The 21,104-nt window shown below is 47.7% G+C and overlaps 1 protein-coding gene across 1 annotated transcript; it reads left to right on the top strand.

Moving 5' to 3' along the window:
- The first annotated feature begins 95 nt into the window (after window positions 1–95).
- tdrd3 (tudor domain containing 3) lies at window positions 96–10,643 on the top strand. Its single transcript, XM_047030785.1, has 16 exons — window positions 96–287; window positions 630–714; window positions 1,355–1,420; window positions 2,204–2,364; window positions 4,512–4,653; window positions 4,854–4,925; window positions 5,228–5,377; window positions 5,567–5,728; window positions 6,715–6,895; window positions 7,127–7,246; window positions 7,373–7,578; window positions 7,788–7,813; window positions 8,034–8,826; window positions 9,016–9,141; window positions 9,576–10,118; window positions 10,399–10,643. Exons 1-15 carry the CDS (start codon window positions 250–252, stop codon window positions 9,690–9,692), a joined length of 2,445 nt encoding a protein of 814 aa, XP_046886741.1. The 5' UTR covers window positions 96–249; the 3' UTR covers window positions 9,693–10,118; window positions 10,399–10,643.
- The last annotated feature ends 10,461 nt before the right edge of the window (window positions 10,644–21,104 follow it).

The raw sequence follows: 21,104 nt of genomic DNA, 5'->3' as shown, positions 1-21,104 counted from the left end.
CTGCAGATGCAGTTATCGTTTTGGCGCGGACGCCACTAGGTGGAGCTGTGTTCTATGGCGCTTCATAAACTCATTCAACTCTGACCTGTCACTCTCCTAGTAGTGACGTTACTGCATTCACAGTCGGTCAGGCTGGGTAATCCCACTGGTTGGCATACTATGAGATAATACAGTGTATTAAAAATGAGAACCCCCTAGATTAGATTGATCGATGATCACAATTCAATTCGATATTTAACTGAGAGGAACATGGCTGAGTTAAACTCATCTTTGACTAAAGAGGGCTGGTGGGTAGCCTAACAATATGTTAGCTAGCTAGCTTAGCCTACTTTCAGCTAGCCAGGCTAACTAGCTATTCTTGTTTAGCTTCCTAGCCATCAAGTTCTGCAAGCGATGTAGTTGTAAAACACAATGTAAAGCAATAGTGCATGTGTGTATAGCCGGTTAATTGTAAGTTAGATAAATTCCTTTGACTTGATGCCATTTACTTTTTTGCTGACCCCATCGGCAAACCTCACCTGCTAACGCTCAATAAATAGGCATGTTGCTAACCAGTATTCAAATAGTAGACTAGCTAGTACATTATGCATCTTAATATTTGCATTTTCTTTGCCTTTCTCCTTCAATAGGTACCTCAGTGATGAGGGGATAGAAGAATTAAAAGGCACTGTTGAGAAAGCTTCGGCACATGACATCATCCGTATTGCACTTAATGTAAGTCACATATCTAGATACCAAGTTCTTATCGGTACAATTTAAACCTACTTCACGCAGACGACTATTAATGAGTGAGAGACATTTCCACCTCCACTTGCTACTTGTAACACATAGAAACATGACGTGCACACATTACATGTGCTACGTCTTAACATACTTTTTTATTTATTTATGTATCAGCAGCATATGTGTATATTGTTTCACAAAGTGACAATATCTTAACCAAAGAAACCGTGCTCGTGACTTTCAAATAATGAATTTAAAGAATGTGGAAAAAAATCTGGTATTAAAACATGGGTTACCTAACTATATCAGTAACTCCAAACCAAATACAATGACAAGTGGGTGGTATGTGTGTTTGAGTGAATGACTCATTATATTGGTCTGTAAATAAACCATATTCAGCACTTACCTGTATATTACTTCATGTGCTACCTACAAAATGACCTTTTTATGATGTTGTATTTGAGATATGATGTTGGACCGTGAAGGGTAACACAGACGTCATCAGCCACAGGAACAGTGTTAGAACTGACTTCTGGTCCTTGATCATCTGCTGCACTCAACCAACATGCATGTTTACACTCCACTTTAGATAAAAGTGCCTGCTAAATATTGAAATGTTATATTTTGGCAGAGTGATTTGAGGCCAATCGGAAAGAAGTACTTGCCTTCAGAGATCAACAGTGGACGAGTGGACAAGGTGAGGCTATGCATGTGTCAGCACAGGTGTGGTCGTGGTACATTAGTCCACATTAGGATTTCACAAAGTCCTCATCAGTGATTGACAATAACTATGATACAGCGAAGGTCTGAATTTTGTTTATGCCCCAGTCAATTCGACAGACAGTTCCCACGTAGACCACTAGATGCCACTAGCACGCTGCTTTTGAAAGAACGTCTGTTGACTCGGCCTGTTTTGCAATTACTGGGAAATGTCGGGAAATGTCACAGATTATGGGAGGAGATAATGATTTAATTTTTTATGTGAGTTTAATGATAATCCCTCAGGCGGAGAATATGATATCGTACTGCTGTCAGACACAATTCCTTCTCTGCGCTGCATCTGTAGCATGAACAGAGCCACCAGAATCGTGGAAAGAAAGTGTAACTCTGCTAAACAATGCAGGGACGTAAAGAAACAACTTTCTGTCCAATTCCCAGCCATTAGACTGATCCTTCCTTGGCAGCTTAGCGTTCCATTCCAGATTTTAATGGCTGTCCGTCGAGGAAAACAGTTTCAGAAATACAGCCAATATGCTAACGTCCACATGACACAAGCAGTCTGATGCAGTAGAAGACATAACGGTAGTTCAGTAACTTCGTTTAAACGCTTAGTGAATAAAAAAAGTTGACCTTTTACAGGTTCACATCAGGAACACCAATTTTCCCTCTGTTCTGGGTTCTTCTTGGTTGTATTGGTCTGTCCTCACAAAGAGACATTGGACTTTGCCCTCTCTCTCCCTCGCCCTGCCCGCATGCCCAGCTGGACGGTCCCTGCGTTCTCCAGGTGCAGAAGATAAGGAACGTCTCGGCTCCCAAGGACCATGAGGAGTCCCAGGGCGCCTCCAGGATGCTCCGGCTGCAGATGACGGACGGACACATCACCTGCGTGGGCTTGGAGTTCAAACACCTGTCCAAAATCAGGTACAACTGCATCCAAATCCAGCTTTATCTGTGAGGGGTTTGATGTGTGAGATCAGACCCAGATCAGAGCAAGGTGGAGGGTTCCAGGGACCTTTTCTGACTACGTACAGATGGAATATGAATGTCTTGGAGTAGATTTCATGTTTGGAATACGCTTTTACAATCAAGAGACCACATTGCAGCTGGAGAACTGATCTGATTATGCTTATAAAAACTACCAGAGAGAGAAATGGCCTTTAAAGTTCCTAGACCTATCAGGGGAAGCTGCAATTATTTCTCTTGAGTGATTCCCGAGATATGGTCAATCTTCATTATGATAATGGTGATGTAATAATTAGCTATGTTTGCCCCCTGTAAAGGGCCTCTCCACAATCTCTCCTGGTGGCTTCTTTGATAATCACATTTAATTGGCCGATGAAACAACCTGTCAGCTTTATCTCAGGTAAAGAGGGCTTAAGATCAAGTTTGTTTTTTCTTTTCCTTGAGCTTAGCCAGCCATTTGACTGAATACAGTTCTGCAACCAGATTAAGAGCCTCTGGCATTGTTATTAATTGGCCACGTGGAAAGAAAGCCAATCCAGTACATTTACATTTAACATTGTATTCATTTAGCAGATGCCTTTATCATAAGTAACCTCCAAATACTGCAGATAAAAAGCACTGCTGAAGATCAAATATCAGAAGTGCAGAGTTCCAACAGTATGTTGATGGTCCGAGTCAAGGAACGGTAAAAGTCCAGTCAAGGTTTCTGGTTGTCTCTGTAGGGAAGTGGACTACATTACCCAGTTCTACACTGAAGTGTGCTAGACTGACTCTATCCTAGTCGTGGGAGCCTATCAGGGAAGGGAGACTGCATGATCTGTCGCTAAGCGCTAAACCCACACTCTCAGACCCCTCCCTCTTAATTAGGGCGGATTTCAATGCTTCTATGTTTGTAAAATCCCAGTCAGATTAAAGGAACATCTCTCTGTCCCCCATCTGGATCTCCCCGTGCCTCTCTGGCCACGTCGCTCAGCATCAGAGACTTCTGAGACAGCTTCACCTGGGAGCAGCATATCCTGCCAGACTCTCCCAGCTCCTGCCCTGCCCCCCTTCACCCCCCTTCCCCCCTCACAGGCTCTCTTTGGTCTTTTTCCCTCCTCTTCGCAATTTTCACTCAGCCCAGTCTGTTCCCCCACCAATCCCCCTTCTTTAATTACATCTCCATCCCAGCAGCGCCGGCAGCAGCGCCTGCTGCCATGGCAACCGGCCAGGCCGTACAGGTGGAGTGGCCGGAGAGCTGGTGATGGAGAGGGAGAGAGGGGGGGGGCGACAAACAGACCCCCCTTTGTGAGCCCTTAGAAACACACACACACACACATTTATCAGGGCAGCAATCAACGGTGGTTAATGATGGGGTTTGTGCGTGTGCGCCGAATGTGCGTGCGTGTCTGAAAGTGTGTGTGAGCGAGATGGATTACAGGCAGGATGGAGTGTAGCGCTGTGTGTGTGTGGAGGGCCTATGTGAGGGACACAGATGAATGAGAAGGCCAGTGTGTCTCTCGCTGGCTGCGTGTTGAGCAGGGGAAAGAGATGGATGTGTCGGAGGGGTTGAAAGTGTGAGCAAGTGTGGAAAAAAGAGACCGTCGGAGGGGGGGGGGGGATAAAGAGAGGGTGTGTGTGTTTGAGTGAGTGAGTGGCATCATGGATCTCCCCGCACAGCACCCAACCCAGAGGACTCGTTGGTGCTGGCTGCTGGGTGGGAAGTAAAACCAGTAATTGCTGCTTTGGTGTCCCGCATCAATAGCTGGAAAATCCCTCTCTAAGTCTCTGCTGTTTTAATGAGAGGAGCTCAGGGTTTGGAGGGCACCAGGGCTGTTAAATTAACATGAACCAGGGTGAGGGGCAGGATTATCCTTGGGTGACACTACTCTCTGCTAGTCTCTCTCTGCTTGGCTCCTCTAGACTGCTAGCATCCAATGCTAGCAGCATTGATTTACTGTAGCATTATTGGGTCTTATTCTTCTTATATCGATAAACTTGAAACCTTTTTTAATGATCGTATTATTTTTCATTATGTTAGATTTAATAGCCTTTGAAAATAATGGTTCTCTTGTTTTCATATTTATTTAAGATTAATTAAATTAACTTAACCCCCTTCCAAACAGTTTAAACACTCCTCCTGGGACCAAGGTGAAGCTACTTGGTACAGTCCTAGTGAAGAATGGCATTCTGTTGCTGGACGATTCTAAAATCTCAGTTCTCGGAGGGGTGGTCGATCACATGGTGGAGAAATGGGACCTGCAAAGGGTGAGAAACGGTTAAAAGCCAAACCTCCTTCCCTCTCAAGGAGAATCCTAATGAATACATAAACGTTACATATACATAAGACATTCTCATTGATCTGTATTTAACCATGATTTAATTAAGCCTAGGGCAAATGTGTTTTATGTAAATGGTTTGGATTTGCTGTTCCCCTGAACTGCCCTTCGTGTGACCCTTGACCCCAGAGCTTAGCCAAACACAACAGGAGCAACATCGGTGCCGAGGGCGGACCCCCTCCCTTCGTGCCATTCGGACAGGTAGAACACACTGCGCACACACACACATCACATGCACACACCACACACACTGTGACCTGTAGAACACGCTGCACACACACACACATCACATGCACACACCACACACACTGTGACCTGTAGAACACGCTGCACACACACACACATCACATGCACACACCACGCACACTGTGACCTGTAGAACACGCTGCGACACTTCCCCACACTGTTCCCACATGCAGCCAGATGAACACAGGAGTTACGAGTGTTAGTGGGCGGCCTGCAGCTTGGCCCCGCCTCAGTGTGTCCCTCTTGGCTCTCTGTAGAAGTGTGTGAAGAGGGAGGAGGTGGACAGCAAGGAGCTGGACCAGAGGAAGACTCTGCAGGCCACCGGAGTCATCAAGACCGTTGACGAGAACGACGAGTTTGAGAAGCAGAGGCTAGCGGTTATCGCTGAGGTGGCCAAGAGCAAAGAGGTGCGTGTGTGTGTGTGTGTGTGTGTGTGTGTGTGTGTGTGGGCTTGTACTAGCTCGGCGTCTGGCCCTGCCGACAGACATGTTGTGGAGGTATGATCACCCCAGCACCTGGACACCCCTGGTGCTGTCAGGTCGTGAGGGAGCGCTCGTTCACGTCTCGTCTCTTTCATCTTCGGCTGTCCTGTGAAGGGGCCTCGGACGTTTGGCGGCGGGGGCAACGCCGGTGGTAACCTTAGCAACTCTGGCTCCTCCTACCGCGGGCGAGACTCCTACCAGTCCAGGAGGAGAGAGGAGAGAGCGGAGCCAGCAGACTGGAGTGAGAGCCGGCCTCAGGGCAACTACAGAGATCTGGTGAGATCCTCTTTACTATCTCTGTACTATCTCTGTACTATCTCTGTACTATCTCAGTACTATCTCTCTGTACTATCTCAGTACTATCTCGGCCTAGGGTGTTGAAGGGAGGGGCCTAACTACATTTACATTTAGTCATTTAGCAGACACTCTTATCCAGAGCGACTTACAGTAAGTACAGGGACATTCCCCCCGAGGCAAGTAGGGTGAAGTGCCTTGCCCAAGGACACAACGTCATTTGGCTTGGTGGGGAATCGATCCGGCATCCTTCTGATTACTAGTCCGACTCCCTCACCGCTCAGCCATCTGAATCCCGTAACTAGGGCTGGGGTGTTGAAGGGAGGGGCCTAACTAGGTCTCTGTGTGGAAGGGAGGCTCTGGCTAGATGTGTGTGTTGATGGGAGGGTCTGGCTAGACGTGTGTGTAATGGAGAATCTTTTCTTCAGAAACAGTGTGTATTGTGGGTGTGTACCAGATGTTCAGGTGAAGTCACCAAATCATATAGTGTAACCCGAACTTTCGCCTTCATGAAGAGGTTTAACAAGGGCCTGAGGCCATATGCCTGAGGTCAAAGATAATGGTTATTGTTCTCGTGAATTAGAGCCCATCATTAACTAGCCCCCTTCCCTATAAGACACTGACCCCCACCCGTCCCCTATTGTCTGGGATACCAGATTAAATGGTTAATCAGATGAGTTTTAATCTAAAATCCGTTGTGACGTCTCAGTTTAATCTGCCTTGCGAAGTGATGGAATATGTATTGGCTAGACAATCTCTGACCTTAATTCTCTTAACACTTTCTCTTGATTATTTTCCTCTTCCTCCTCCTTTTCCACTCTTTCTCTCACCTCTCCTCCTCCTCTTCTCTCCATCTCTCTCTCTCTCATGTCTGTCCTCTGGTCATCACTGCTGGGTTCACTCATGGAACCCCTCCCTCCTTCCTTCCTCTTCTCATCCCTCGCTCCCCCTCTCCCTCTTGGGTGCAGGTGGATGAGAGGTCTCTAAGGGACATCATGGAGATGGGTTTCAACAGGGAGGCGTCCCGCCAGGCCCTGCTGGACAGCAACAACAACCTGGAGGTGGCCCTCAACTCCCTGCTGACCGGGGCCACCCAGTGCCCCGCCCCCGCCCCTGCCCCCCCCGAGCCCAGCAGACCACCCCCGAGAGGTGACACACACACACACACACACACACACACGTGAACTCATTCTCTCACTCATGAACACACACTCTGTCTTGAATTTCTTCCAGGATGAATTCAAATTCAGTTTGACTGCATATATTGAAGTGTACAAGGCTCTTGGGTAGCTGGTGATCTGGGTGGAGATTATTCCCGTGCAGTATGTCCAGTGATATGGTAGCATGTACAGTGACACGGGTGTTTTGGATCCCGCGCAGGGCGAGGGAGGGGCAGGTCTCGGATGGAGGATGACGAGGGGGGGGTGGGAGGGAGGCCCTCGGGCCCCAGCACATTGTTCGACTTCCTGGAGTCCAAGATGGGGGTGTTTTCCATCGATGGTTAGTGCACTTAAATTGATGTTTCTCCTCTTTTTCAGTTATATTGTCCTTCTAAATGGTAGAACATGTCACTGTATACGTTTGGTGAGGATATGAATCTAAATACCCTTACTGTGTTCCTGTCAGAACCAAAGAGCCAGACTCCCCAGAAACGGCAGGATGTCCGAGGAATTTTCCCCACCAACGACTACTACTCCAAAGAGCCAAACCAGTCCAGGTTCCCCTCCCGCAGCGACAGCCGGCAGCAGAGGGGGGGCGACCGACCGCCCCGCTTCCACAGGGACACCGACTTCCCCAAGCCAGGCCAGGACGCCCTCGCTCCAGCCCCTGTTGTATATCCATCCCTAGGCTCCGGCCCAGGGCCAGGGCCAGGCCAGGCATGGAGGGGCCAGGACAGGGACAGGGGCCAGGACAGGGACAGGGGCCAGGACAGGGACAGGGGTCAGGACAGGGACAGGGGCCAGGACAGGGACAGGGGTCAGGACAGGGACAGGGGCCAGGACAGGGACAGGGGTCAGGACAGGGACAGGGGCCAGGACAGGGACAGGGGTCAGGACAGGGACAGGGGTCAGGACAGGGACAGGGGCCAGGACAGGGACAGGGACCAGGACAGGGACAGGGGTCAAGACAGGGACAGGGGCCAGGACAGGGACAGGGGCCAGGACAGGGACAGGGGCCAGGACAGGGACAGGGGCCAGGACAGGGACAGGGGACAGGAAAGGGGTCAAGACAGGGACAGGGGTCAGGACAGGGACAGGGGTCAGGACAGGGACAGGGGACAGGACAGGGACAGGGGACAGGACAGGGGCCTTCGTAGCGGTGGGTCAGACAGGTGGCAGAACGACAAGAGAGGAGAGACTCGGAGCGGACATGCGTCCTGCTTCTCCTCCTCCACCTTCCCTCGACCCAAAGAGCCCAGAGATCACACAGAACCTTCCGGAAGTCTCCACCAGGGTTCCAGAGACGGCTCCGGTTCCGTTGGTTCTGCTTTTAACCAAATGGCGCGAGAGAACTCTGTCCCTGAGCTCTCCAATAAGAGAGGGCCCAAGGACAACGGCCCGCCCCTTAAACCCGCCGAGTCGGCCAATAGCGTGCCAGACAGCAGGGCAGCCCACCAACCACAGCGCAGCGACAGCAGGAATCAGGAGCCCGGCAACAGGAGGAGGGGGAAGTTCGACCGGCCCAACTCCGACAACTTTGACTGTTACTCAGACAACGGGCTTTTGAACTTGAACGTGTCGGGTGGGGGCAGGGACTGTACCACAATGCCCCCAGACAGGGGGGTGTCCCGCGACTCCCGGCCAGGGAAGGGGGGGCCCCCACACCTGCAGAACGGGGAAACCGAACACAGACGGAGCGGGCCAATCAAACAGCAGAACTCCTTCAGCCACGCCCAGAAGGAGGAGTTCCCCAACAAGATCCCCTCCCAGAACCCCGCTCCCAGGAAGAGGTCAGGCCAGATCAAAGGTCCCAAAGGGTCAGAGCAGGGTCAGGGTCCGGCCATGGAGTCATCCTCTCCAGGACTGGCCAGTTGGAAACCAGGAGACCAGTGTCTGGCTGTGTACTGGGAGGACAACAAGGTAGGCCCACTCTGACATCACAGCAGTGGGGGTTTTGGGGCTGGTTGTTGTTGTTGACATGGTTTTGAAGAATGAATGTTGTATTCATTTTATTATTACAAAATCTGGTCATCGGTGAACTGGATGAAACTAAGACTGTCAGATGGGTCTTGGTATGGCCTAACAGGTTGTGTTTGTGCGTGCGTGCAGTTCTACAAGGCCAGGATAGACGCGGTGCATCCGTCGGGTACGACAGCGGTCGTGGTCTTCAGCGACTACGGGAACTGCGAGGAGGTGCTTCTCCACAACATCAAGTCGGTCTCCATGGACTCCTGGGTAAGGAGGCGTGGCCTGGACGAGCCTCGGGGTCATTTGAAGGTCACCGACGCTGCAGTGGGGGGCTGCAGCCCCACACCCTAATACTGCCCTCAGATTGTGTGTTCCAGGATTCACACACTAACATATAACGTAGTCCCCATCAGGGTTGGTGTCACGGTCAGTAACAGTTCACTCAGAGCGGGAAGTAAATGTAAAGAAAATTATAATTAAAAAAAACAACATTAAATGGCATAAAAAAATTCTATAAACATTAAACGGCATAAAAAATAGAAAAAAATCTAAATCTGTGATTGGAAAAAACCCAACGGCTGTCGACAAGCACCCAAATTCCCCCCTTCTCGCGTTGGGACCGAGTGAACGACAATTGCTAGCTGACGCCAGCCCTGCCCGCCCGCCAGCCTGTGACCTCCTGTCCGCATGTCTCACGGCAGGAGGACGACGATGGTTACTATGACAGTTGGTTAGAGTCTCGTCGAGGGGGAGACGGGCAGCCTAGAAGCACTCGGCCCACTCAGCAGTATTACCAGCCTCCCAGGGCGCGGGACTGAGGCGGGCCCTCGCCACGCCAGGTAACGCACCCCTGCCTCAGCCTGGCCTCACCCTCACCTCCACACCCGCGCAACGGGAGACAGGACAGACACCCACCCACAGCCGGGCAGAAAACTGGGGGGGGGTTTAGGATTAACACCACCTCTTTTAGAAGGGGTGGGGGTGTGGGGTGACGTCGTGACGGCAGAGAACGACTCGTTCATGTTTCCATCGTAGTCCTTCGCAGGCCCCCCCCCCCCGTCTGGACGATAGGTCACGTCAGACGCCACACTGAGACACTGGGGAGCAGCTGGTCCAGATCACACAGCAGCAGCTACCAGACCACACGGAGGAAGCCTGTCAGACTGTTACAACACCTGTTTGTTGGGTTGATGATGTGGCATCCTGACGAGGCGTTTGGGAGACATGCGGAGAGTGTGAGGCTGGTGGGTGTGTGTGTGTGTGTGTGTGTGTGTGTGTGTGTGTGACTGGTGTGTGTGTGTTTGTGTGTGTGTGACTGGTGTGTGTGTGTGTGTGACTGAGACTGGTGGAGTGTGAGAGGGTGTGTGCATCTGGCTAACTGGTGCTGTGTGACTAGTGTGTGAGACTGGAGTGTGTGACATGTGGAGAGTATTGTGAATGGTACTCACCTGTGCCATGTCAGTATACGGGTATGTAGATGTTTGTTTTCTGTAACTTATCCCCCTCATTGTGTTTTTCCCTCAGACTGATTCATCGAAAGACCTCCGACGTCATAACTGACTCTGCTGGCCAAGATCCAACAGCTTCTCTGCTCTCCTGTCCAGATCCAGAAGTGGGAACTTCTCCAAAGGGCTTGCACAAAGATGCGTTCAACAACGGACTCAGATGAATTTTGTTAAGAGTAGGACCGCCATGCTGCACTGTAAACGACATGAAGACGATGTAAAATAGTTGATTATACAAAGTAATAAAGTCGCTGCTGTACTATTTTTCTGTGAGTGTTACAGCTTTGTCTATTGTTGTGAGGAGTATTATCCTGCTGTGAAAATGTGAAGTCGCAACTGTTCTCTGATTATAGTCACTTCCGGGCAGCATTGGTGATTGATTGGCGCAGGTACTGGCTGTTTTACTGGCTAGGTTTAATAAGATGGGCCTGCCTTATCACAAGCATGCCCGCTCCCATCTCAAAATGGAATCATCCACCCTGTTCTTCCGCACAGTCGATGCCAGCCCCAGCTCATTTGTAGTGTTCACTGAAGCAACCCCGAAAGGTAAGACAATCTCATCCGCTTGTAATGGAGATACCCGGCTTTGGACAGATATCATTTTGCACATTACAATAGAAACCATCGTTAGCTTTTCAAGCATGGCACACATTTCACTGACTCCCACAGTGCGGAGACACGCTTCTTACATCAAGAAACAATCTGCGCCTCCGCATCAATTTCAGTTTCGCTAAGCGAAGGGGGGTAAGTGGACAAAAGGCGCAACGGTTCACAGGACAGGTCAGCCAAGCGTTCGGTATCGTCAGTCAAAGCATTTGCTTCATTTGTAGTGAGCTGGCATAGATGAATAATTTAAAATAGCAGCGTATGGAAACCTATCTGATAGAAAGGTCTGTAAGGGGAGTTGTGACAGAACAAGCTTGGAACTAACCGGAGGTTACAGCCTAGCAGTTTCACTAAAACAAGATTGGATTTAGAAACCGCGGTGGTAGGCCACCTAAAGTTAGCACAGGTCTGGTCAATTGTTCGACTTCAAACACCCAATAAACCACAATGGGGAGGGATGATGATCAGGCACTTAACATTTTTTTTCTTTGGCATGCCTCAAACAAACTAGCCAGTTAGATGTTCTCTGCTTGTAGGTCAAAGGTTCAAAAAAATATATATACCTAAGCGTGCGCCAAAAATTTACTCAGAGATTCAGACCCAGTTTTATTTTGAGCGATCTTTGAAAACTGACGTTAACAACTAAATACAAAAGGAAGGCTACTCACACAGGTAAACGACTCAATCGTAGTCTAACAAACCTTTGCCAAGTGTTCTTTTTTATTTTATTACAAGTGGTTAAACCCAGATCTTTTTTCTTCTATGATGTCTTTTCGAAGCACTCGTGATTCATCACAGGGATAGGCCTAAATGTCTTTGATAATTGACAATTGTGTTAATGTATCCCTTTTGAGCATTAGAGGAAGCCCCAAAATGTACATTCCTACAGACACAACACTTCACCAGGAAGCCTTTTTGGGTAAATATGAAATGTGAATTGGGGTGTGTTGTACTCTTTAATGTATGACACCATATAGATAATGATTTTAAATCAAATTATTGACTTCCATACCTGATGGAGTTGCGTATACCACGGTTTATGCCTTGTTTTTCCTCTTGTGACAGGTTTCCCTCGTCTACTCTGAATGTTCAGTCGAATCTAGGTTTATTTGTTGGCAACTGCATGAGACATTACAAAGGCTACATACATTTCCGCCTTAATACAGGCCTCGGGACTACTGTCATGTTTGTTATCTTCATTTCTAGTCTTACATAATCATCGTAGAAAGGTGAATTGAAAATAAGCATGTGTGGCTGGGTTGGATTTCATCAGGAAACGGATTTGGGTCCTGCGTTTCCTGGAAGCGTAATAGACTATTTATCACGTTCTTTACTCCCTGGGCACGACAACATGCTTCCTCCTACCAGCTTACTGTCCAATCAACCACAATACATTGCTGAACTCCAGCAGCCATGACTGTTGTGCATGCACACACACACACACACACATATATTCCTTCATTCAGCTCCCTGGGACAAAGCAGATCATATTTAATCATCCTAACTGTACCGGCTTCAAAGCCGCTGCAGGATCTCACAGAGGAGCGCAAAAGCCCAGAGTAAAGGAACTCTGAACTCCCGGCTGATTGGCCAACTTTCCTCCGCTCAGAGCATCTCCACCACTCCCCAGAGCTAACATCAAGCCTCCTCAGCAGAGGAGCTTTCTCTGTGTAGATCTGGACTCCCTGGGTTTCTCTTCTGGCTTGTGCGGGGTGTTCAGTGACAGAGCTCCCAGGCTGCCCTCTGTGTTTGTGAGAGCAAGGGGGGGGGTAGATTTCTTAATAGAAGCTCTCCAGTTTCTGCTCTGGCTTTCCCATACTGTGAGCCCCCCCCCCCCCCCCCCCCCCCCTCTCTCTCTCTCTCTCTCTCTCTCTCTCACACACAGTCCTGTCTCTCGAAACCCAATAAGCTTAGGTAACTGAAGGAGGAATGCTTTTCTGGTCTTGAGAGGAACGCCCCCCCCCTCCCTCTTGCCCTGCACTCCCCACCCCCCACCCCTCCATTGGCTACTATTATTCGGCTCAGCTTGGCCCTCCTCCCTCTCTTTCACAGCGGCGCAGCTCTATAGTACCTGAACGACCGTGACATCTGACCCCTGTGATCTGGTTAAAGGACAGCATTCTCCACCTCCACCCTCTCCACATCCCAGGTGGCTTTGAGAGTGTCTAGTGGGGGTTAAGGGTGGGTGTTGGGGGTAGGGGGCGATGTGAGCAAATTACTCGGACTGTGAATGAAAGGCCGCTTATTGGTCCGAGGCCTTGGTGGTGTGTGTGTGTGTGTGTGGGGGGGGGATGTTTGATAGTGCAACACGGCAGGTTTCACCTCTGACCTGCCTGTGTGGCGTGGGACTCTGATGAGACCGTTCAGACAACATGAGAGACAGGACCTCACACAGACCCACACCCTGCCTTTTCAAATGCTGTCTCTGCATTGGGTGTGTTTTTAGGCAAGAAGTTGACATATATTTAGACTAAACGATTTTGTACCCAGTTATTGGTTACAGCTAAAATTTGATTACAAATAAATAAATAAAATTAAAAAATATATTTTTCACTACTGGGACGTTTCTGATCTTTACACTTTGCAGCCTGTTCTGACCCCTGACCATTTCTGTTGAATCTCAGAGACACATGATACCAGTAATCCTCAAATCTGATGAGGTTAAACCAAGACATGGATCTATGTAGCGTGTATGTGTTTAAAACTGCAAGGTAAACACATGGCAGCGTAATATGGCCAGTCTTAAAAAACCAAATCGCAAAGACATTTCAGAGCGAGAGAATTCCCTCCAAAGACGACACAGAACAAGGAAATGGCGGTTTAAGTGCTTTTAAAAAGATTAAGATTAAGGGAATTATCAGCACAGGAAATTGAGAGGCCTGCAATCTACATCACGGTTTGTTTGCACTAAGTTGGATGTTCACAGCATGGCAGGGCTTGTGTTTGCATGTGAAATTGAAAGGAATCCAAAGATAAACATCAGCCAGCATCTGTTGCCTATTCCACAAACACGCATTAGAAATGTCACGGTGAGATTTGTTTGGAATTGCATATGAGTTGTCTCATCAACCTTTTCTCCCCTGTACCGTAAGTAGCCTGTCAGAGACGTATCCTGCAGAAATGGAGAGTTTAATCACAAGAAGATTCTGGCTTAACCACATGCTAATCCAACATTGATGAAAAGGCGTTGAAAAGTGATCTTATGTAGTGTCAATAGACTGCAGTAATACTGGGCTCAATATGTCCAGTAATACTGTTAAAATTATGGTGGTGATTTGTAGACAGGAAGGAACTTTGTGGCGTAAAGGTGTTGATTTGAAATGCCAGTTGCATGATCATAGGACAAGTCTTTCACAGATTGTGAACCTCCTAACCTCTCTGTATGTATGTTTGTCTCCCATACTGAAAACGAGCCCCCTCAGGGCTTTGTAAACTGTTGTTGGCATCGCATGCTGCGCCCCGTGCCCCCCTGAGGTGATTGGATTAGGCCAGCGCACCGACTCGTGTGCTTCGTCTCGTTGCTGGACAAGCGCTGCAGCGCCTAGCAGAGTTTGTCAGGGTTTGGGGGAAGGAAAAGGGGCACATTCGTGTCTGATTAAGCCTTGAACACACACATGAGCACACACGACCATTTACGGAACAGCCCGGCTTCAGTCACTTCTGATCCTGACGCCGAGGAAGGAGTTCCAGTAGGAATGACCGATTCGCCCCGAGGGCTCGGATACCGCCTTACCCTCGTGTTGATTAAAGTGTCAGCGAGACTGCTATAGTATCAATAAGGTCTGAAATAAATTGGTTTCTCTCACACCCAAATAAGGTTCTAGTACAAAAAGGGTTTCCTTCCTTTTTTTTTTCGTTGTGCGTGACTACCTGGCAGGGTGTATCACATGGGCTCGGGCCAATGCAAATGTGAACTCTCTGGCACACTTCACCAGGAATGAAACACATCAGGACGCTTACCGGATCAACTACAAGACTTACAGCTACAGCTACGTTAGAGAGAGGAGACTTAGGGATTGTTTAGGTCATCTATATACATTATAGAACCCGTGAAATGCATGCTACCAGCTATGTGTACGGGGTCTGATGTTTGAGATGTTTCAAATATTGCGTTGCTGTGAAGAAGACAGTGTGTTATTTTGTCGGATAGTTTGTTTTTACTTGTTCTATCATTTCAGATCTTATCAAATGGCAGGAAGAGGATTGTCTCTCATCTGAAGATGAGGGCTGGACCCTCACTTCTGAACCTGGGAACCACTTCAATGCAGGCTTCAAAAGAACTGTCACAACGATCTGTTGTGCTCTGATTGAGTGCCGAATCAAAACACACATTTCATGTGTCGATTCTGTGAAGTGGACGAAAATATCGTTTTTGACCTTTTAAATCTACTGTCACAAATCACATCAAATGAACATTTGTGGGTAACATATACAGCTAAAGAATTGGCAGCAGGTATTTCTGTGAGATGAAAAGAGGCAGATCAGAGGGGAGAGGTGAGCAGGAATGTTTATAATTCATACAGGGGAGAGACGGGCTCTGTGAAGGAGCGCTGCTGAACTTGAGCCGAACAGAAGATCCTTATCTTGTTTGCAGAGTGAAGCCTGACATCTGGAGGCATGTATTCGGGCATGTCTACATGGACTGAGGAGAAGAGCAGTTGTGTGTGGCGGAAAATGCCACTTGACCAAAACAATGTTTCCATTTGTACAGCCATATCATTAAAAAAAAACGAAGAACATTTCAAATGCGATGCTCCCTAACAAGCCAATTTGTCCACTTAAGTTTAGACAAGAATAGAAAGGATGTTGGCTTTGATGTGGTGAGGTTGCTCAGTACAGCATAACTCTCAAGGTTAAGGTCGGGAGTCACATTAAACTAAAAGGGATATTTTCTCAACAAGATTCCATGCATTAGTTAAGCCTCTTATATCTGTCATTCTAGTCAGCTAGCAGACAGGAGGGAAAGAGGAAGGGAAATGACCTTGGCTTTGATGTCTGAGTGCATCCTCACTTCAGAATAAGGTCAACAGATAAACAAACCTAATTGAGAGCGTCAATTATTTTTCTTCCTTCAAGCACTTTAGAAGAATGAGCACCTTGACAAGCATCACTGACGTCCACATGAAAAAAGTATTAAAAGAATGCACACGTACAGAGATGAACTTGACCTCACGAGTCCATGCCCCTGTTGACAGGGCATTTCACTAACAGAAAACCGATTTATCATTCAAGGAAATTGAGAGATAATTGTGAAGTTAGACGGCCACAAATACTTAGATCCAGGTCGGTGACCCCCAGCGTGTTCCTGAGGAATGGGGGGGGGATCAAGCCCTCTGCTGTCTCAATCACACCTTTGACTTTAGGCTGGGAATGGTGCCTCACTGCTCCTAATCAGATTACGGCCAGACTTTTGTGTCAGGAGCTCAACAGAGAGAAAGGCGGACTGGACACTCACCAGAAACCCCTAAGTGTGATGTGCTTTACGCTCTGTTGAAAATGTCATATTTGATCTCAGCGCAGCCGGCTGGAGTGGATGAATGTCAGGGTAGAACGTTAACATGTACTATTGGACGGCATAAGAGACACAGCATGTACCAACTGGATCAGAATAATAATAACAATGATTACTTTCTTTTTAAATTCCTCAGTGCAACATTCTTGGGTGTGTGAAAGGTGCTATATAAATCAAAGTCACTGTTATTATATACTTCAGGACAGCTTATGAAATATGTGTCACCTGTATGAGTTCACAAATGCCCCCTGTTGTTTGCAGGTAAAATAATTACCAACAGATAACTAATTATATTTCAGCAGGAATGCTACAAAAACTGCACCACCAATGCTCATCAGAAGTAGAACCAGAATTTTTTTTACTTCAATACCATTTAGATCAGTGTGCTTTTTGTATCAAGAGCAAAGGATTAGTACAGCTGTTTTTATTCCGTCTTGGTGTGCCGGACACTCCACGCACTGTCTCCCTTTTCCAAACGTCCATCAGTCACTGAACGCCTCCATCACTGAGCACAGCACACGTCAATTAAGCAGACAAATGAAGCAGTTCGTCTGGAACCAGCGACGTCAAGTGTACGAGTGTAAGAGATGAATAACTTGTGTGCATTGATCGTTTTCATTCCCACCTGCTGTGCCACACTCTAAATGAACATATGAGGAGTGACTTTTCTTGAGAGAGACAGAGAGAGGAGAAAGGAAGAAAGAGATAAAAAGAAAGATCTGACAGCAGAACTACCCTCATCTGACTGAGCCAGTCATCCCTATAGTATGTGGGCGCTGTTTGCAGTAGCCTGACACATATGCAAATACGACCGCACTTTCTCACTCAAATTCTATCCAACTTCCCCGCAAATGTGTACATGTCAGGGCCATAGCCATGGGTAGGCCTGGGTAGGCACTTGTTCTAAGGCCTACCCAAAAACGAAGATATCTCTGAAGAATTATGCACCGGGTGCACATTGCAAAGTACATAAGTTAAAATAAATATGAAAAGATGCCTATCCATATTTTTCTAGGTCTACCCCCCAAAAGAATTCTGGCTACGCCCCTGGTACATGTGTGTATGCACACACACACACACACACACACATACACACACACTAGAGGCCTCTCCCCTCCAGACCACTGTAAGCAGTCACAAGGCTAGCCATGTCTCGTTCCAGTGTTGGCTGTCCTAATGAGAGGATGGTGTTTAGGAAGGTGTGGATGGTGTACCAGAACAACCTTGTTTTCCCTATCATAATAGGAAGTACACTTTGACCTTCAGTAAACCTAAAACAGGAACTACATTCTAAATGTTATTGCCTGCTACCAAAGCAATATAAGTTGAAGGAGCCTTGCAAAGCTTAAGTACAGATTTAAGACGTGGTTATGGTTGTTGCTTCGTCACCTGCTATTGAATGTCTGATGTAATCCAGTCGGATCCACTTTTGGTTTTCGTGAGAAATCACTGTCAGTGCAAAATCACAAATGCTTTTTTTCTTGTCCTATGCAATTCAATGATTTGTGGAGTTTGTATGGTTGTAAATACTTGAGTTTCTGTTGCACCAGTGGACTCCAGATTCTTTTCTTCCCCTCCCTATGAGGAGGTTCCCAGATAACAAGGAGCAGCTAATGATACACTAGGTGAGGAAAGAAGGATGTTTGGCAGGTTTGAGGCGTACTTTTGCAGATAAGCACATTCTGATGGGAGTGACAATGCTACCTTTTTTTACAAAGAGTTATTTGCTGTTTATTCAGGCTGCTAGCCAAAAAGACTGGCATAGTTTGATTAAAACCTCCGGTGTTTCCACATCGTTTTTTGGACACCTTCCATTCAAAACATTCAGTTCTGCCCACATCCGTGTTTTGAGAATGTGATTTCTACTCTTTGCAGTTAACCGGTATATCTCTCACGCAACACACACATACACGTCTGTCTTCACCTCCAACACTTACTCCCTTCTGTTTGTTTGTCTTCTCTCCTTCCTACTTTCTCTCCGTTGCTACCTCTATGCCTATTTACTGGGAGGAGGGGGTATCAAGTAAAAATCGCCGCCTTCTCCAACTGCCCTCATTTACCTTGACACCGTCTCTGCATTCCGGCCTTTCAAAGCTACTAGCAAGTTGACTGAAACCACAGGATGGTCTGGCCTCACCGCCCTGCCGGCTGGTTCTGTTTGCCGGGCTGCAGTTAATCTGAGGGTGCCGAGACTGAGCCATATGGCCGGCGAGCAACTGTCCTCCCCAGCTGTAAAACCTGAGACAGAGCCCAGAGGGGACGTCGCTGGCTAGCCACATGTCACAGATACTTATTTCTTCCTCGCTGGCTTTGTCTCTCCATCCATCTCTTTCTCCACTCTCTCCATCCCCCTCTCCATCTTTATCTCTCTCTTTTTCTCCCTTTCTCTGTTGTCTTTCTCTCTCCTCTTTCCCCATCTATCCTTCATCTCCTCCTCGTCTCTGGCCCTCTGCTATGTCTATTAATGGGATTGCTCAATTTCGTTCCCCAACTGACTGAGCAGGTACATCAGCTTTTACAGATGAGAGAGTGTGTGTGTGGCTGTGTGCGTGAGGGACTGTGTGCGTGAGTGACTTGACTTGTGTGCAAGCGAGTGTTTCCTCATCAAACCGTGGCCGCATGTTGGTTCTGTGAGGTAGCGGGACGACACAGCTGACAAGGCCTGTATTTCTGAGGAAGCTATCGGCCATCTCCAGAGCTGGACCTGTGTCCCCTGAACAGAGCTGGACCTGGGTCCCCTGAACAGAGCGGGACCTGTGTCCCCTGAACAGAGTTGTGTCCCCTGAACAGAGCTGGGTCCCCTGAACAGAGCTGGACCTGTGTCCCCTGAACAGAGCTGGACCTGTGTCCCCTGAACAGAGCTGTGTCCCCTGAACAGACCTGGACCTGTGTCCCCTGAACAGAGCTGTGTCCCCTGAACAGACCTGGACCTGTGTCCCCTGAACAGAGCTGGACCTGGGTCCCCTGAACAGACCTGGACCTGTGTCCCCTGAACAGACCTGGACCTGTGTCCCCTGAACAGAGCTGGACCTGTGTCCCCTGAATAGAGCTGGACCTGTGTCCCCTGAATAGAGCTGGACCTGTGTCCCCTGAACCTGACCTGAGACCCTCTGAAAGGAGACACACTGGCCTGAAATGCATCAGTGGGTGAAATTAACAAGATCCTCTTACCCAGCGCAGAGCTAACCCAGCCAGACATGGTCTCCACGTCTGGCCATGTACGGCATCACTCGCTTAAGCCCTTCTCCCTTTTTTTTTGCGGAGGGGGGAGGGGGGAGCTTTAATTGGACAAGAGGACGACTGACCCCATTTGGAGACAAGAGTGTAGAGAAAAAGAGTGTGTCAACTCTTTTCAAAAAGCACAGAGCCTTCCGGGCAGGGCCACAGAGCGGAATGCTCTCTCACACAAGACGGCCAAGATGAAGAGGCAGATTTCTGAGAGCTTCACCCAAGCTCCCGTCTCTATTGTGTTTGTCAAGTAGCGGACATACCATCACGATCATTACTGCAAAGTTCTTCACATTTGTCTTCTCCCCTTGTAAAAGGCTCTGTTTTGGCCTTTGTGGCCCTCACAGGGGCAGGGGAACCAATCACAGTCTAGCATGCTCTAGTCCGGCACACAACAATCTTAAACTCAACTTCCCATTGGCTGTTGCGGTTGTTGCGAGAATGACCATAACCACTAAAAACACATCACTGGCCCTTTAAAGCAGCCCAACCTTGCAGATCTAATTGCTAACAGTGTACTTGGAAGAATAAAATGTGTGATCTATATCCATCTGAGAGAAAGTAAACTTCATCATCATAAATCCTCAGTTTGTTTTGAGTGTGTGCTTGAACCTTCAATGGAAGAGAGTCCTTCTCTGCTTCTGTTTCTATCAAACGGTTCACTTATTTTCAATGAAATCGTATGGTGGAAGATATGAAATATCACTGTAATAACATTATTTTATCAGATTCATTTTTCTTCTCTGGAAGGCCGGCTACCAGCTTTTATTAAAGGCACAATTGTCTAATTGGAGAGGAGAGTTGAAGAGAAAATCCTTCGGGATTGTAGGAATCTCAAGAATGAGCTGGCATCCTGAAAAGACAGAATGTGAATATGAATGGTAATTCAATGATTTGTCCATAATGCACATGTTATGGAATACCCAACATCCATTCACGCCATCTGACATTCAGAACCGATAAATACTTAATACTGGTAACTGAAGAAAACCCTTCAAACCGTCAAAGTCCTGATTATTAGTTAAATGAGAGGTGACCCCTGTGTCCTTCTGAGCTAGAGTACACTTTCTGCCCATGTTGTCTATCTTACATTCTCAGTGATGTATGTATGATCACATACTGCCAACTGTATTCTGTAGATTCACAAATATTAATCTTATAGGCTTGAAGATTTTCCACTCAATTTGGGATGATAGTTTATAGGCCAGTTGATCGGGATTTATTTGAAAGTTATTTTATATTGGATTGGATTGTCTTTTTGCTTGTGTATGTATGTTGTGCTTGTGCACTTCCACTGTTGTCATAGAATCCGGTGGCAGCCCACAATGGACAGCAATTACTTTCAGAGGATCAACTCAGTTGTATCACTGTTCATATAT

The sequence above is a fragment of the Hypomesus transpacificus genome, chromosome 12 (assembly GCF_021917145.1).
Source record: "Hypomesus transpacificus isolate Combined female chromosome 12, fHypTra1, whole genome shotgun sequence".
Taxonomy (NCBI): domain Eukaryota; kingdom Metazoa; phylum Chordata; class Actinopteri; order Osmeriformes; family Osmeridae; genus Hypomesus; species Hypomesus transpacificus.
This window is presented reverse-complemented; position numbering and strand designations above follow the sequence as displayed.

What these genes read in the sequence shown, in the direction of transcription:
- tdrd3 (XM_047030785.1), top strand. Translation starts at nt 250, where the DNA reads ATGGCTGAGTTAAACTCATCTTTGACTAAAGAGGGCTG. An exon ending in AGGGCAACTACAGAGATCTG is followed by an intron (nt 5,729 to 6,714) that starts GTGAGATCCTCT and finishes TCTTGGGTGCAG; the next exon opens with GTGGATGAGAGGTCTCTAAG. An exon ending in GGGTCAGGACAGGGACAGGG is followed by an intron (nt 7,814 to 8,033) that starts GTCAGGACAGGG and finishes GGGACAGGACAG; the next exon opens with GGACAGGGGACAGGACAGGG.